General features: G+C 35.9%; 1 protein-coding gene across 1 annotated transcript in view; it reads right to left on the reverse strand.

Moving 5' to 3' along the window:
• The window catches only part of TRPM3 (transient receptor potential cation channel subfamily M member 3), a 134,791-nt gene that overhangs the window by 108,675 nt on the left and 8,911 nt on the right, over window positions 1-17,205 (reverse strand). Inside the window, exons 3-5 of the mRNA XM_085214067.1 lie at window positions 14,647-14,860; window positions 11,810-11,934; window positions 4,027-4,198 (exon numbers count right to left, since the gene is read on the reverse strand). Coding sequence (XP_085070193.1) covers window positions 4,027-4,198; window positions 11,810-11,934; window positions 14,647-14,860 — 511 coding nt within the window. The remainder of the gene's footprint in view (window positions 1-4,026; window positions 4,199-11,809; window positions 11,935-14,646; window positions 14,861-17,205) is intronic.

A 17,205-nucleotide genomic window follows, 5' to 3' on the forward strand; every position in this document is an offset into this window, starting at 1 on the left:
ACTCATATGCAGAACCTTCAGAGGTCTGTTCCAGCTCATAACAAATCATTCATTCTTCAAATATCTATAATCTTTTTGTGTTTAAGGCAGTGAGAAAGAGGTTAGTATTTTGAGCACTTCTAGAAACAGAGAATCAGAAATTAGTAAACTGAGCAATGAATCAGCAAATTACGACAGACTGACATACTGTAGATTCCTGTCTGTCAAGAAGCAGGAGTATAAGCAGAGCATCGTGGCTGGAGTACAGCTGCTGTTCACTAAGTAAATCTTGAAAAACCAAATATTTTGAGTGGCGAGATGTTATTATGCTTAAAATTTCTTCACTTCCATTACAAAGTTTTTGCAATATTTTTGAGCTAGGATGAACTGAAAGTGTTTTAATGTCATGTTTCTATGTAAAAATTTTTACAGAGCTGTCAAATGATCCATGTAATGCTGTACAAATAAACTATATGGCTGAGATCACCACAAAAATATTTTTCTTCTGTACTTTCCAGAGTACATTTTAAGACCTTCCTACCTTCAAATTCCAGCTAGAAGTCCAGGACTCAAACACTCATTTTGAGTGAGCTGAATATGAGAAACATTTCTGTTCAGATCAGTTTCAATATTTACTTTTGAACACAAAGCAGTTTTTGAGAAGTTCAACTTACATTTATCATTTCTTACTGCACAATGATTCACTTTGAAACTTTATGCTTCGAGAGAAATGGTGGCTCACTGTAAGCAGCAGTTGCTGAGTTGTGTTAAGGTTCTCTTCACTTGTGAAAACAAAGACCTTCTCTAAGTGCTGAACTGTCAAAGTGACCTCTAGCTAAATGACAACTGGGTTACTCTACTGAATCTGCTAACTCAGACTAACCTGCAAATGCACTCTCTGCTTATCTGGGAAGCATTTTTGATTTTTGGGGGCAGAATCAGAGCTATAGAAGTGGTAGGTATAAGTTGAATAGATAGAGGGGAAACAGAGATTTCAATAAATAATAACAAATAATAAATCATCTTTCTTTTTCGCTAGTGGTCATAAATTCACAGGGATATAAGCCAAGTTTTTATTATTATTATTTAACAGTGACATTTATTCAGTAAATTAGATGCTGTTGAATGACTGCAAGTGATGCCATATTAAAAACAGTTTTTTAAGAATTGTGTGGGATATTTACTGGCCTGATTTAAACTCAGTTTTTATAAGAAGGGAGACTGCTACTTTCTTAATCTATTTTAGAGGAATACAATTTTGCATGTCTTTTATAGGCAAGTAGTAAACTTGAATTTTCACGAATAATGCATGATTCCAAACATCTAGAGAAACTATAATTGTACTGAAATATGGCACAGTTGAAGCACAGAAAGGGAAATAAGAAGTGACAAGCCTGGCATGCAAAAGTCAGAGAGGCTTAAAAATAATAATAAAAAAATCTGCTTTTAGCAGATTGTCCAAGGACAGGCTGTGAAATAAGAATTTACAAACTGTTTGTTCCAGAATCTCTTTTTTTCTTTCTAGTCTATTCACTTATCTATCTATCTATCTATCTATCTATCTATCTATCTATCTATCTATCTATCATCTATCTATTTATGATCATTAATGAATAATTATACTTTCCCAGCCAGAGAACAAAAGTTTGACGCTGCCAGTGTTTTAACTCCATTTTAATGCTTACCACTGTAAAACAGCAAACAAGGGCATGTATGCACAGACACAATCCTGTTCAGATAAATATCCCATTGCAGCATTGACCCTGCACACACGAGACCAAGAACCTCTTCTGCTCTGCTAGAACCAAGGGTAAGGAAGGGCATCAAAAAGTGACCATCTGTTTGGCTGACCTAAGAGGACAGGTGGTCCTTCTCTCATCCATATGGTCACCTTTCCATTAACTAGAGGCAAAACAGCACTAAATCACCTCCTTTAAAAAGAGAAGAAAGTGAAACAAGGCATAAACAAAGAACTTCCTAATCCTTGCCGTGCTAGTAATTTTGCTTGCTGAAGCTATAATGTCATTCATAATAGAAAACATAAAAATTCTGAATGTCACAGAGACAAGCTGTACAAATATCACCTGCAATCCTCTTTGTCTGCAGTTCTTTCATTTTTCTGATTTTGAAGAATTGTTGAGATCTGAGTATTTTTGTATTTACAAGAGAGTGATTTGGCAGGAAGAGGTTAAATGCTAGAGTCAGTCTGTCGCATGGGAAAAGGCAAAAGAAGAGGAACACACATACTCTTGGGCATGGGACCCAATGGGGAAGGGGGGGTTGCAAAGAGAAATCAGAAATGAGAAAGCCTTCCTTTGTTGTAGGTTTTGGATGAGGTCAAGAGTGCTAACAAGATTTGGAGTTTAGCCACTTTTCAGTAGATAAATGTTTCGCGTAAGTCTGAATTAAGTTAAATCTCTGAAGAGATTTATTTTTTTAATATGAAGCTTCTCTCAACAACAAAAAAATTATGCTGTGAACCACATATGCTGACAATTTTCTTATAAATGTCCCATTTATAGTCCATTTTCCTACAGTTTTACAACGTCATATATACCATTTTCAAGTATGAATCTCCTGTTAGCCTAGGCTTAGATCACACTATCTCCATCTGCTAAGAACTCACAAAGACACAACTTAGAAAACATACACACTTGAGCATACTCACAAACTACTGAGAAAAAGAAATTTTACACTGATATCATAAAACTAAAAAGCCTGGACTGCTTTCATTTTGATTTACTGCTGCCTCCAATCGATTCACACAGTGGCGTTAAAAAATCTAAGTAGAACAATATTTTAGTTTAAGCAGAGTTTGCATTCATGATACAGAAAGCTTTATCAAGCCCTGCTGAAATGCTAGTTTTTGTGCATCATGTCGTGCCCGCCTATAATTCATTATCCTCTGATACCTGAGTAATTAGATGTGTTTCCTAATCTTGTTCCAATTTCAAGTATTTGTTTTACAAAAAATATCACCTTTTTTAGCCTCAAAATTGCACGTTTATGGAGAGTTTTGAAAAAAAACTGTTATAGTGCCACTTTCGAAAAATGAGTTCTGTTTTCATTCCTAAAGGTACTTTATGCAGGTACAATGCTGCTTGCCTGGACTGAAGGTCTTTTCCAACCTAAATGACTCCATAATTCTAAGACAGAAAGAATTCTACCTGTCAACTGTGGAGCTGAAGATTTACTCCCTAAGTAAGTACTAACTTCAATTTACAGAACTGATCCTTTTCTCTTTTGCTAGCACTAAGTTTGTACTAAGTAGAAGGAAATAATTATAACAAAAATAAAAACATCCTAAAAGAAGTAAATGTCACATCTAAATTAAGCTTTTGTAACATTACAGAAAGAATAATATCAATATTGAGACATTATATTTTATTTATTTACAGGATCACCTGGTCTTATATTCTGTCTCTGGCTGTAGTCAATGACAGCTGTCTAAGAGTAGTAAATATAGTGCAAACACGGAGTAACACTTCACAACTTTACAGGGTAACACTCTCTGGCTCTAAATATTGATGACTCTGGGCCTACTTGAGTTGTACAGTCATTTCTCCTTCAACTTTTCTGTGTACCACAGAATTTTATACGTCTGTTCATCTACAGACATTCCAAATTTCAAAGATTTTGTCACAAAAAGCTCTTTTTGTCACTCTTCTCTCTATCTTTACTGGATCGCCTCAGTGGTCTTTTCCAACCATAATGACTCTATGATTCAGTGATTATGAAATGAAGGGACCAGAATTGCATATAGTTTTGAGGAGATGGGGGTTACCAACCATTTAAGTCAAATCAGAAGAGTTTTGTCAAATACTGTTTGAAACTTATCAAAAACAAATTCATTTATATTTTTGTGCTGCAATCTTGCATACACTACTCCAAAATCAAATTGTATTAGCTTTGTTCATCATTACTTGCTCATCCATCACATTAGCTAGTAGATAGTGCTCCCTGAAATATACATAAATTACTGCCTATTTCTAATTATTTTTTTATGTAATTGTAATTATAAAACAGTATAAAGAAAATGTTACTCACGTGTATTTATCTTCTGAAGTGAAATGTGCTTTTCCAGCTGTCTACGAAGTTTCACCTCTGCTCCATATTTGCCAGTAGTGCCATTGTCAGCCAAAATGAAATGTGAATGCATACTGTTGAGTACTGTCAATTTACTCATGGGATTGGACATTGTCTGGTATGGTCGGACCACCTGCAATTTGGAGACAGAGTGAAAAACAGTACTAAACAGAAAAGGTCTCTGAATTGTAGGAGTTATCACACGCTAGTTGACAAGATGATAAAAACAAAATTGTTTGTGAAAGACCACTGAATTTTTGTACTTGAACACTGCAGTCTTCTTTCTGCAAAACAGAAAATAACATTTGCACTTAAACCTTTCCACACTTACAGTGGCAAATGATGACCTTTTAGATGTAGACACTGCTTAGAGAGTTTCCCACTGTAATCTGTTTCACTGGTATCAGTGGACACTGTTCTGGAAGCAAGTCCAGCTAATGAATTCCAAAGGTCCCTATGAACATACACATGATGTACACGCTCTTTGCTCCTGCTTTTCAATAGTGCTTCCATTAGTCTTCTTGTCTTCCAGTTGAGGTCTTTGATTCTTTCTTCATAGGTCCCAGAAGTACTATGTCTCTGTTATAGGTCACTGAGAGCCACCAGCACTGGAAGCCGTTCACAGACACTCCAGAATAGGTGAGTGCCACTCTTAAGAGAGGTGTAGACATGACATTACACCATATCTTCAATTTCTTTGTGGAAAAAAAAAAGACAGCTCATGACAAGACAGTTAACTGCATTGACAGTAACTTCATAAAGTTTTGATTCAATGGAGAATCTGCAACACTTCCTTTGATTAATTTGTGTCAGAAGAAGCTTTTTTGTAGATAAGCAGATTAAATTGCTGCAATTCTATCCTATGTATGGCTTCCAGTCAGAACAAAGCTGGTCTATGTTTGGTTTTCAGCTACCTTCGTGGATTTTCAGTGACATGTATAAGGATGCACTAATGTGACTTAAGAATTGCCGTTGTGTAGAGGGCTTATGGCTGATCAGTCAAAGACATTTGATAGAAATACATTTCTCCACAGTTTTTACATGTCTCCATTTTGAAAGACAAAATTCCTTGCAATCTGTAACATGAAGCCCTGGCTAAAGAAATGCTGACCTGACATGTTATAAAACTTATCTCTTCTATGCTTCTTCTGCAAGATATTTTCTTCAAACTCTAGCATTGTACTTTAGGGAAATCTAAAAAAATCTTATCCTATTCAATGTACAAAACTATTTTATCATATTTTGAGAAGAGACTACTTGCAGACAGAAATAAATTAACTTACTATTTTTTATAAGATTAGATCCCATTTTGTTGTTCAAAAGAGTTATCTAATTGAGAAATAATTCTTTATAAAGATCATGTATTAGATATTCTTTGGTCAGAGATACCTTTCTGTCTGTTTCACTTGGGATTTGTTGCAGCACATTGGTCAACTCATTCATGGCAAGGGGAAATAGACAGATATATCCAAAACTGTTGCACTCAAAATACTTACTAAGCTATCTGTCCTGAAAAGGCTCTGAGAAGACAAGAGGGCAGCAGCAAGGCTGTGTGCTCTAAGGCTGCGGGAACAGGTGTTTCTTTTGTACTTTTTCTTTTGGTATCCCATTCATAAAGCATTTATTCTACAAGGCAGTACAGCTTAACATCTATCAGTATGCTGTTAGAAGATGCTTGTTAACTAACTTCTACACACAAAAACCATGTCTCACATGCTACCATCAGAAAGATGAACCAAAGGTTCTTTCTCACACAAACAAAATCTAGCTGAAACAATTACATGCTAAGCAGTTGATACCTGCTCTCTCAAAACGGAGGGACAAGGCAGCAAGATCTGGCAGAAGAGGAACGACTTGAGTTGCCAGTTTATGTTTCAATCACACTAAGGACAGTCAGCTGCTATGAATATAGTTTTACTGAAGAGCTGTGTTTTTTCCCCAAGAGCTATGGCTCAAGATTTTATACAGTATAGCTTGACTTGATTTTCTAATGAGCTGCAGCACCAAAGACTCCACATACTGACTTAGTAATGCTCCTTGAGGGCAGAGTAGAAGGTTTTGCTTTGGCTTTGTGTTTGATGATTAACTGCAAGGTGAATCTTATTTATAAAATCTATTGATTGGAAAACAAGAATACAATTATTTTCAATTGATCTGTTCACAGCATGTATAGTTGAATAGCTGAAAATCCTTTTTTAGTACTGAAGTTCACAAACCACGTGATCATGATTAAAGGATAAGTAAAATCCTCAGGAAGGCAACAAAATCTTAAGCTTTGAGGTAAACCACTTTACTGAAGCACTCAGCAGACTTTCAGTTTCTCACTCTTGCAGTTCCCATACGTTTGTTCTTTCAAATCTCTTCCATTTTACAGGCAAGATAAAAGGCTGGAAAAAGTTTAACTTTAATCTCTTCTCATCCTCTTTGCAGTCTGAGAAGAGAGAATAATTTTCATCCTCTTTCCACATGAAGAGGTGGGAATAATGTCCCCTGGCAATTTTTCTGCAGAGTTAAAGGAAGCGTTTATGCTCAAGACAACCCTTCTAAGAACAGGATAACAACTGTGAGAGCAGCATGCTGTGATGCAATAGCCACACTGCTCAAGGTGAGGACTCATTCCCTGTGCTGTCAATAGTTGAGGAGGTGGACCAACTGCAGTGCTTGTCTCTGCCTCCTGAGGAGACAATAAGCTTGGAATAAAAGCACTAGTACACTTCTTTTACATTTCCCACAGGCACATGATACTGAGCATAGAGACAGTGCCTTCAGGTATATCAAAAGGGACAATGACAAAAAATGTAATACAGTAATTAGTGGCGGAAGAGAAATGAATCAGGTGCTGGGGGGCCCAAAGTGGGGGACAAGGGGAGTCACTGATATTGACTGGTAACCTGATGCAGTAAAAGACTCCCCTGCTTGTGTCTTGGCCTGTACCACACCTCCTAACACATTTCTCCATCAGTGTCGAAGCATGCATGTGTCATGCAATCCAACACACAAATCTAGATGCAGATAAGGCATTTACAACAAACTCAGTATGTTCAGTATAACGGTGCAAGGAGAAAGAAAGATGCAAACTTTGCTTCTGAAAGACTGAGCAGGAGTTGTTCAAATTATGCTTTTTGTGATGCCCCACTGTTCTGGGGTACTCCAGGGAACAGAACAGTTCTTGGTTTAATTTAAAGGATCCCAGGAGAATCCTTGTCCAAAGCCTCTGTATATGCTACAAATATTACTGTCCCCAGCTTTGCCTCAGGCATGCTTCTCTCACTGTAGTTTGCAACGAGAGCTGAATCTCCCTTCCCTACACTTTTCCTTAGGGTAATTATCTTCTGGCTCAAACCTGACATGAGAAAGAGACTCTGATGCTTTGACACAAGACAAAAGTCATAGTGAAATGAATTTGTAAACTACTGATGGTTACCTATAATCTTTTTCCAGAATTCTATTTAACTACAAGTAATGTATTTCTTTAAAAATAGAAAAATTATCTACCAAAGTAAGTCAGATCTTGCCTAAAATTTGTAACTTTCACTGTTATTCTGAAATCTGCAGAGTAGTTAAAGCAAAGATGAATCTTCCTTATAGTATAAAACAGAGATGTGTGAAAGCGAAAAGGAAGTCTCATGCTGTTTAAAAGAGTTTCATGCTGTAGTCTAACATTATTTTGCAGACGTACTAAGTAAAAATGAAAACATGTAACCTCTTTAATGCATAAATGAATATTTTTTTCTGATTTAGATAACCTTTAGTCATCTCAAGGAAGATGGTGTTATTCTGAAAATGAAAGGCACTTGGTTCTGGCACAGTGGTACTCAGCTGAAGTTATTTATAATGGGGTATTTACAGACGAGATCAGTTAGAAAGGAGTGAGCAGAACCTGGTGTGATGGTGAAAGTAAGTCTTTCTCAGTCAGTCTGGCTTAAATACCTAGTAAAGAATCCCAGGTCTGTAAGTTTTCCACATCAGACACATTTTCTTCATTTCCAGTTTGCGCTAAACTTGTCATATAACTACAGACATGCCTTACCCATGTCCATTGTTATACAAATAAGTGACTCTGTATGTTGTATGGCAATCTCATCTGTAAATTCCAACATAATTCTGAAAAAGCGTTCTGTTATTAGGCTGTAACTTTCAATAATTAAGTTTTAAACTTTCAGTAATTTCCTGGTGATACACTACAGTAAGTAGTCTTTGTCTTTCCTGAATAAGCTGCCCAGTCAGTTAATTTATTGTCCCAGTGATTTTGAGAAGTTCATAACACTTGACTTCAGACACTGTTGTGATGCAGCCTTCCAAAGTGCACACAACCTTCCAGCTTTGAAATATCCTCTCTATTCCACCATCCAAATGAATGCTGAAAAACTTAAAATATTAGCAAGTAGAGCAGGACTACTGAGATCTGCTATACTGTTTGAGCACTCTACAGAAGACTTTGTTGATGACATGCTTTCACATCCAGTTAAAGTTATAAAATCCAACATCTGTGCTGATATAAAAAATGGTGGTTATGAAAGTACAGTTTTTAATAATTCTAGACACAGACTGAGAAAGTCAGGTTCTATTTTTTAGCAAGATAAATACGTAAGGTTGGATTCAACCAAATATAGGTCCAATATAGGCCTTATATGAAAGGAGACCATTTTTACTTTTCATTTTTATGATGTCAACTGTACAAGAGAGTAGACTTCAAGTAACAGAATACTCACTTGTGTACTTTTTATTTTGTGCTTTTTTTTCCCTTAATGTTCTGAACAAGTCCATAAAGAATATCTACTAGTGACAATGATGCCATTGTAAGCATCTGAATTCTAAAGAGTAAAAAGTATAATTTATTTTGGAACATGAAAATGGTTGTATATATATATATATATGGTAATATTTGGTAGAGTGTTATGTACATACGTAGTAATCTGCTGTGTGAAAGTATTTTTCTTTCTGTTAATACATTTTTGCTTAAATACAGTACTGTTACTTATTTATGCTACAAGTTTAAAGAGAAGGCTTGTATTTTGCATTGTGTGCTCTGCTGCAGAGATTTCAGCTGACCACAGATACTTTCTCTTTACTGAGTAGAGCCTTTGATAAAAATTATAAGTATTCTACCTTCTCCAGAACCTCTGGTGAGTTTCATTTTGTGCCATGCACTCACTGCTGATATTCAAATATATCTCCTCTGATATTCAAATATCAGAGGAGAAATATGGGAAGAGAAACTCATAACTCACAAATGAAATGCATAAAAAAAAGGTAGAAAAATTAGGAATTTCTTCTTACGTTAACCTGCTGAATCTACACATGAAGAGATTCTTATAGCAGGCATGGAAGAGTGGGTAACAGGTTTTGGAGTGATTTGGCATGGCAGCACAGGAGATCAATTTTACCTTTTAATGAAATCAATAAGAAAAAGGCTTTTTGTTTTCAAACCTTTAATCACTAATCCAAGGCATTCTACTTGAGGTCATATACTAAAGCACTGCTAAAGATCAGTGACATATCATATTGCTGGGGAAGTTTTTTTCTTCACTAAGTTAAACAGTAAAAGCATATATTGATTTGAAACTGAAATAATAGCTTCTCTGGACTAAAAAATGAGACTTAGTTGACTTCACAGAGCAAACAGCAAGTAATGAAATCAAAGCACTCCTAATCCAGACACTGTTCCTACTGTGGTGATGAGCAATTAAAGGGCTGAACAGACTCTGCAAAGGAAGACTCAGTGACATGCACACTACAGAGACTCACAGACTGCGTTTCTTTAGATGGAAAAATGGCTCCATGTGTAAAGGGAAAAATGGCTGTAATAGATTCCACAAGATTAGCAAGCAACATTACTTTCTCAGCTTTTGTATTAGAAAATTGGAAATAAATCAACAGTCTAACTTTCTTTTGAGTGCTTTGTTTTTAAATTAGAATCTAAGTGTGTTAAGCTAGGCACCATTTTCTACTGTTTTGCTTTTACCATATCAGAGTAAGATTAGTCTCCTCTGGGACTTTTAGCTGTCAAAATAACAAATAACAAACAACAGTAATATTTTGCTTAATTTACTTGCCCATTTATCTTCATGAGTCTGAAGAGAACCCTTTGGCTACCCAAGAGGTGACTGATTTGGCTGGTAAATGTAACAAAACTTCTCAGCTATGACTTCAGTCATGACACAGGCCAGAAAAGTGTTGGAGAATTAGCAGAAGCACAGCTCTGCTGATCAAACCTGTTGTGCCACAAAGCATGGAGAGGCAGCATGTAGTGGGGCATGTGCACTGGCAGAAATAAACTCCTCCTCTCCACTAATATTCCATGATTATTTTCTGTATCTGATGCTGTTCCAAGCTGTGAGGGTATGCTTTGACAACACCCCAGTTTTGATCATAATTTAACCAGACATAGAGCATATAGGCATAAAGCCATGTTGATGCTGAAGTTCAACAGGCATTTCACTATTGCCTGACAGTTTTTTTCCCCCATGCAATCTTTTGTGCCTTGTGTGTTTTGCTTAATGACAGTTCATTTTATATTCCTGTGGTAATTTATATTCCCTCTTCTTGGTTCATTTCACAGCATTCACCTCTAATGAGCCAGTCAATACAGTGCACTTTGATTTTCAAAACACTTGCTCACCAAGTGTTTCAAAAGAAACTGCATACACTGAAAATTCTTTGAGGGTTTAGTAACTGGAAATTATAGAGAAAAGGACGGAAAGTGTTATGAAGGAAAGGTTATTTTTTGCAACAACTAATCACTAAGAAGATTTAGTAACAAGTAGCCTACCTCAAAATGAGTCATGTGGAGTTTTGAGGTTAATGAGTGCAAAAAGCTTGCAGACAATTCAGTGATCTATGAAGAGTTTTATAATGTAGCCTACGAGATTATAAAATTGAAGACGAAATGCAATATTAGTAAGCATAAAGCTTACATGTCTAATAGAAAGCAGTAACACTCAAGATGCCTCAGTGTTGCGTTATTCCACCAATCAACCTTTTAATGGAAATATCAGGGGTCACAGAGCTCAAAGGAAAAAATTCTATTTTGTCCACCATAGATATATTTTAGTACTGTTCTTGTTACTGGTGATAACTCTCTAATTGTAGCTCCAATGATGCAATCATGGCTGCACTCATGGAAGACTTTACCTAAAAATGTTTGCTTCACTTCTTTTTTTTTAACTGTTATTCCTTTCTCTATGATGATAACACTAAGTATTTTTGATTTATCAGAAGCCACTTCAAATGAAGGTAGTTAATTTTTCTGAGTGACAGAGAGATGGCCTGTTAGAAGGTAACTGGTGTTATGATTCACTGAGGTTTGATCTCATGGCCAACATTTATAAGATTTTTCTCAGTTGAGGTAATAAAAAGTAATAGGATGGAATATGTTGCATGGGAGACTGTCAGTAAGCATGAATATAACCAATACATTATAATACCGCTGCAAAATGGATCCGACTTCAAGCTTTCCAATGCATAATGATTGAAAGATGAAACTTTAGTACATTTTCTTTGTGATTTATTTTAAAACAAAATATATGTTCTAGAAGGTACTGCAAATTTCTATTTCTTGACCTCGTTATTTTTGTTGTTGCTATGTCAAAATTGTTATTACCTATAGTGGAAGCTCTGGGTACCTACTGATTTTCTGTTGTTGCAGACATTAATTCTATAAGAAGTTCAGGATGGAGAAAAAAGGAAAATAACTGCAAAATTTATATATATTCAAGGTTATCTCTGTCCACACAGGACTTACATCTTTGCCAATCAGATCTTCTTGATTTTCCACGATCCCCCAGGGAGCTATACCAATGGTGCAGATCTTCCCTCTGGATTTTGAGGCATGATCTTTCAGTGCATCTCCAACATGTCGAATGACTCCTGGGGGAAAAGGCATAAAACAGAGATTTAAAAATAATGATACTTTTGCTCATTTTGGTATGGATTTATATGTTATGATATGGTAAGCACCCTAGGGATCTCCTATGCAACGGATGAAGACAACTTAATGCTTGTCAGTGAAGATATGAATATTTTTTCACTGATAACTGTTAAAGAAATATTATATGTTTGTTTTATCTAACCTACAAAATTATTAAATGAGGTAGCAGGAAAAATATTTACGCAGGCCTAGAAATAAAAAGAGAAACAATGAGAGCTGACTGTAACTTGCTTATCTGTACTTGTGTTCACAAATGCACATGCACGCAAACAGACTGTGTATCCTTCCCAAACATAGAAGCAAGCACAACAATGAAAAAAGAAAAGATTGCTTGTATGCTTTTGATGCACTTTGTCAGTGTTCCAGATGTATCCTAGTGCAAAGGACATAATCCATTCCTCCTTCATCTCCACAAAATCAGTGTTTGATCCGCATATCAATAATTTATTTGTTTATTTATCTATCTGTCCATCCATTTGCTTATCTGTTGCTTCCAAACGCACTGCGGCAGACCTTTGGATTTGCTCTGGTTGTTATCTGTTACTCCGTCTCTCCATTTGCTTCTTTTTCTGATTCCATGAATTCCAAAATAACTGGATTGTAAATGTAACAGTCACACAGTAGGTAAAATTCTAGTCAAGCTTATCTGCACTTTAAATGAACCATATAAAAAATAAAGAGACAAAACATTGAAGTCCTTGAGCACGTTTCCTTCCTGTGGTTTAAAAGGAAAAAGAAGCAACCACTCTCTCCTAATGAATCAGCTATAATTTAAACTATAAGCCAGAGTATAAGAAATTCAGCTATTTAAGATAATCAACTTTCAATATAGGATGAATATTCTGAGCAGCTTGTTGAAGTTATGTACTAATCAGGTTTATAGTTAGATAAGTACCATCCCTGGCACACTTATTCACAACATGACGGAAGCTTTTCAGGATTTTTCACTTCTCCTTGAGAGAAACCTGATGTAAAAAATTCAATGTGAACAGAACTGACTAGATAGAAAAAATCTTAATTTTTTACAATGTCACATAGAGATAAAACACTTAATTTTCACCTATGTAATTTTAAAACCTAGACCTGAAGCAACCTGGTATTCTGCAACGTGATTCAGAAGTAGCAACCGGAGGTATTCAAGAACACAAAATTATGCCTTTTTATAATAACATATCACAACTTGAAGTTAATTGTTTTGAGTAGGTTGCTTTAGATTACACGAAAAAAAATTCAAGAGTGACAATGTTGACATTTCTGATTTATTTGCACTGTTTTGGCATTCACAACTATGATGCTTTGAAAAATTAGTATTATGCAGTCATGTGTTTGCTAAATGCAAATGCTGTATTTGGTTCTTGCTTATAAAATTTCTGTAGGATGATTTCCAGTGTTTATGTGGTGTGTATGCTGCAGTGATTGTACAATTTCTACAGTTTTCTAATATGTTTTTAAATTAAAAACTTGTCTGTCTTTGCAATGTCATCACGACAGTATTGGGCAAATAACACAATTATCACCACAGTAAAGTGGTAAAAATTTAACCTGATTTTCTTCCTTGTTCTGCAGAGTCATGAGGGATGTTGCCTATACGTGTATAACACAGATATTTATTTATCTAACAGACCAAAAATTATGTCTCTTCTTTTCTATTTATATTGCTGATGTTATAAAACCTACTATTGTTTTAAATAGTAAGCTAAATAGCCCAAGACTTTCATTTAGCACACATATTCAAATACATAGCATTTGATTCCCAGAGTATTAAAACTAATGCATAGAGTGATTACAACATATTCCATAGACAGTAAGAGGATACACTCTGTGGGATTCCTGAAGTAAAAATTATAGTCTTGCTGTAGCAAATAAGAATGGCAAGAATTGACAAGTACATCAGTCCTGGCTCAAAACTTTTTGCACTTATCTTTAGCAGAAATCTTTGTTTTTCTCCTGACTCTCTTCTCTACTCTGTCTCCTTGCAGGGAGAATAGCTGGGAAGCTAATTCCCAACATTTATTTATCTAGGGAACTAGGTTTAGCAGATTATTCCCCAAATTGATGTGCTGTCTCACAGAAGAGTTGAGTCAGCTGCTATCTTGGGTTCTTAGAAGGCCCATATGGTATGTTACAGATGTATTTAACTTTGAATACAAATGGCAATATTATCTCCCTTGCTCCAGGGGTAATAGGAAAATATAGGTCTGCAGGAAAGGAAAAAGTAATACTTATTCACAGTAAAGTTTTCTATCACAACAACATTTTTTTCCTTTAGCATTTCAGATCGTCTTAAAACAGAAAGTGAAATATCTTTTCTGGACAAATGTTTTTTGTTTTATGCAATATAAGTTTGGCTTCTTGAGCTTCTGGTTAGTATTCTGTCTCTGTAGGTGACTGTTGATCTTGTCAAGTCTTCACTACTAATATAATTGCCTTACAGGAGGTTTTATTTTCATCTCCCCAGTGTGTTTACCTGCTTAAGTAAACCTTGTATTCCTTGGTAGCTACCAGACTGGTATAAACTTGGCATTTTCATATTTACACATAGTACCATCAGCACTAATAAAATAAAACATGCCATGTTTACCTAATCTGATCAACCCTATTTTTTTTTTTTCATAGATGCCACTGTGACTTCATTTCAAGGTTGCTGTTACCTGTGTTTACTCCTCCAGTGAATATCCATGCTCCAGTTGTCATAGCAGCCTTAATGAGGCCTTTCCCAAAGACTTGCTTGAGCTTTGGCTGAAGTTCAAAATTCTGAAGTCCCCCATGCACAGAGATGAGAAGTTTTGGGAGCTCAAGCTGCCACTCTTTGGTCATCAGGTGCAGAAGGAGGTCAGGTTTTGTGTCAAAAGACACGCGTACATACTGCAGAAATAAGGGCAGTAGTAAAGAAAAAAAAAGACTGGTTATACTGAGTGATGCCTAATGTATATTAGCTATGCTCAATAGAACACAGAAAAAAAAGGCAAACTTCATGATAAAAGCATTAACTAATTGCAAAGTTGGTAATTTTTGCAGATTTTTGTAGAAAACTAGGCTACTAGGAATAATGGAACACTCTCAACTCACAGGCTGGATGGTTATCCTTTTAGGGAATTGTATCTGTATGCTTAACATTTAATAGGTATATGTCTTGAAATTAATGATTCAGAAAATGGAAATATTTGAGTAGTCTGACAAAAACAACCCAGTCACAACTAAATTTGCTTGTATCTTATTTTGAAATTAACGAAATCAAACACTCAAAACAGGAAGTAACAGAAACAAATTTGGTTATTCAATTACATACAAGTTTAAACTGAGCAAGACTATGAAAAATGTACTTTTCAAATGAAAAAATGCTGTCTTATGACTTACAGACTAATTTGCACATATTCAGAAATTTGCCTGACAAAGCATAGGCCCCTTAAAATTACTCTAAAACACACTTAGACATTTCCAGATCTTGGCTCTTCTGTATTGCATCTGCATTTTATCCCAAGGGAGAATATGTCCATCTGTGTGCGTGTGCTCAAAGGTAGCAACTGCCTTCAAATTCTCTATAGTCCCACTACAATGCACACAGACCGTTCTCTGCCTGGTAAGCCCTTCTCTTTTGGGTTCTTTTCCTCACTCTTTCCATTGCTGATGTATGAATAGTTTCACAAAACTTGTACCACAGCAGATGCTTTTTTGATTTTTTTTTTTATAGAGCACCAAAGGCTTATAAAAGATGATATAAAACCTTTCTATAGCCTACAAGATTTAGAAGGGCCACCTTTACCAAAGTAGGATATCAAAAGCCAGTAACCTATCAAATGTCTCTTTGAACCAATACGTATAGAGTTATTTCAGGATTCTTTCCCCTGATGGTTTGCACAGCCATCAGGTACATTACACAGGGACCTTTGTTTTCAGCTGTAGGAATACCCAGATTTATATTACTCATTGCAGCATGACAAATAACATGATATCCACATATATATTGTAATTCCTTTGTCCCTTTTTATCACGTCTAATCATATTTATAACCATAAGATTGTTCTGCTTCAGTAAGCACATGTTAGTAAGGTGGACATCTTTCCAGTTGAGTAAGAAATATGGACTCAACTTTTTTTCCAGAAGAAATTGATAATATCCAGGTTTCTTTGCGAGAAAAAACGAATAGCCATTTTCTGCTTCATTTCTGGAAGCAGAAGCCTATTTGTGCAAATCACCTGAGGAACGCAAGTGGGACATAGCAAAACTGAAAGATGAATATGAACTTGTGAATCTATATTTGTCCCAGTACATCAGTAATGTTTTCTGTAATTGTCATGCACATTCTTAACAGCTGCAAGACAAACAGCATACACTAATGATGTTTGACATGGTGTATGGTACTCCTGAGCTTCTATACGCTAACTGTACCAGCAGCAGCTACCCATACAACTACCTTCATGGGAAAATCTCACTGATCAGATCAAATGGTGAGAGTAATGGTTTTGATTAGGATTCAGGGGCTGCCAAAATTTTAACACACGGGAGAGGTGTTAAGTGACTTAATCCTTATTCCCTTTGCCCTGACCCTAGGGACAACCAACCCTGCAAAGTGCTACTACTCATTAAACTGCAGGCACTGACAGAGAAACATCATCTGTGTACAAAAACACTATCCTGGTCTAAGTATGGAGATTATGTTGTGGTATCATTGCCACTTCAGTGTGTTTCTGGGAAAGTCAGACTGTGAGCTTTAAGCAGGTAATTAGACAAATTGAATTCATATCAGTAATGACCAAAAGAAACTTTTGGAAAGCACAGGTCACAGCGTCATTCTGTCTGCTACTAAAACGAAGGTACCAGTGACATCAATTGTATATTACATAATCCATCTAGTAACTGCTTTTTTGACTTTTTAGTGTCTTTTTATACCCTGACAGACTTGACTGATGTCAACATATGACCATAAAATGAAAGATCACCATGTTTGTCTTGCCCACTCAATACCAAAACTAGCATTGAGGCTGTCAGCAAGAGCACCATTTAATGCCAACACTTGTTTCTTTTTTTTATCACATTGCTTCTTGAAAAATAACCATGCCTACTGCCCATCAAACAGCCAAATGTTTGCAAGTTGGACTCCAGTGCCTTAGGGTAAAAGTCAAGGTTACTGAGTGGTAAAAATATGACTGTTACTCAAGAACTGCCATCTTCTGAAAGTACATGGTGCATAACAGCTGATGAGAGTCACA

Source organism: Meleagris gallopavo, chromosome Z (genome assembly GCF_905368555.1).
Source record: "Meleagris gallopavo chromosome Z, MGAL_WU_HG_1.1, whole genome shotgun sequence".
Classification (NCBI taxonomy): domain Eukaryota; kingdom Metazoa; phylum Chordata; class Aves; order Galliformes; family Phasianidae; genus Meleagris; species Meleagris gallopavo.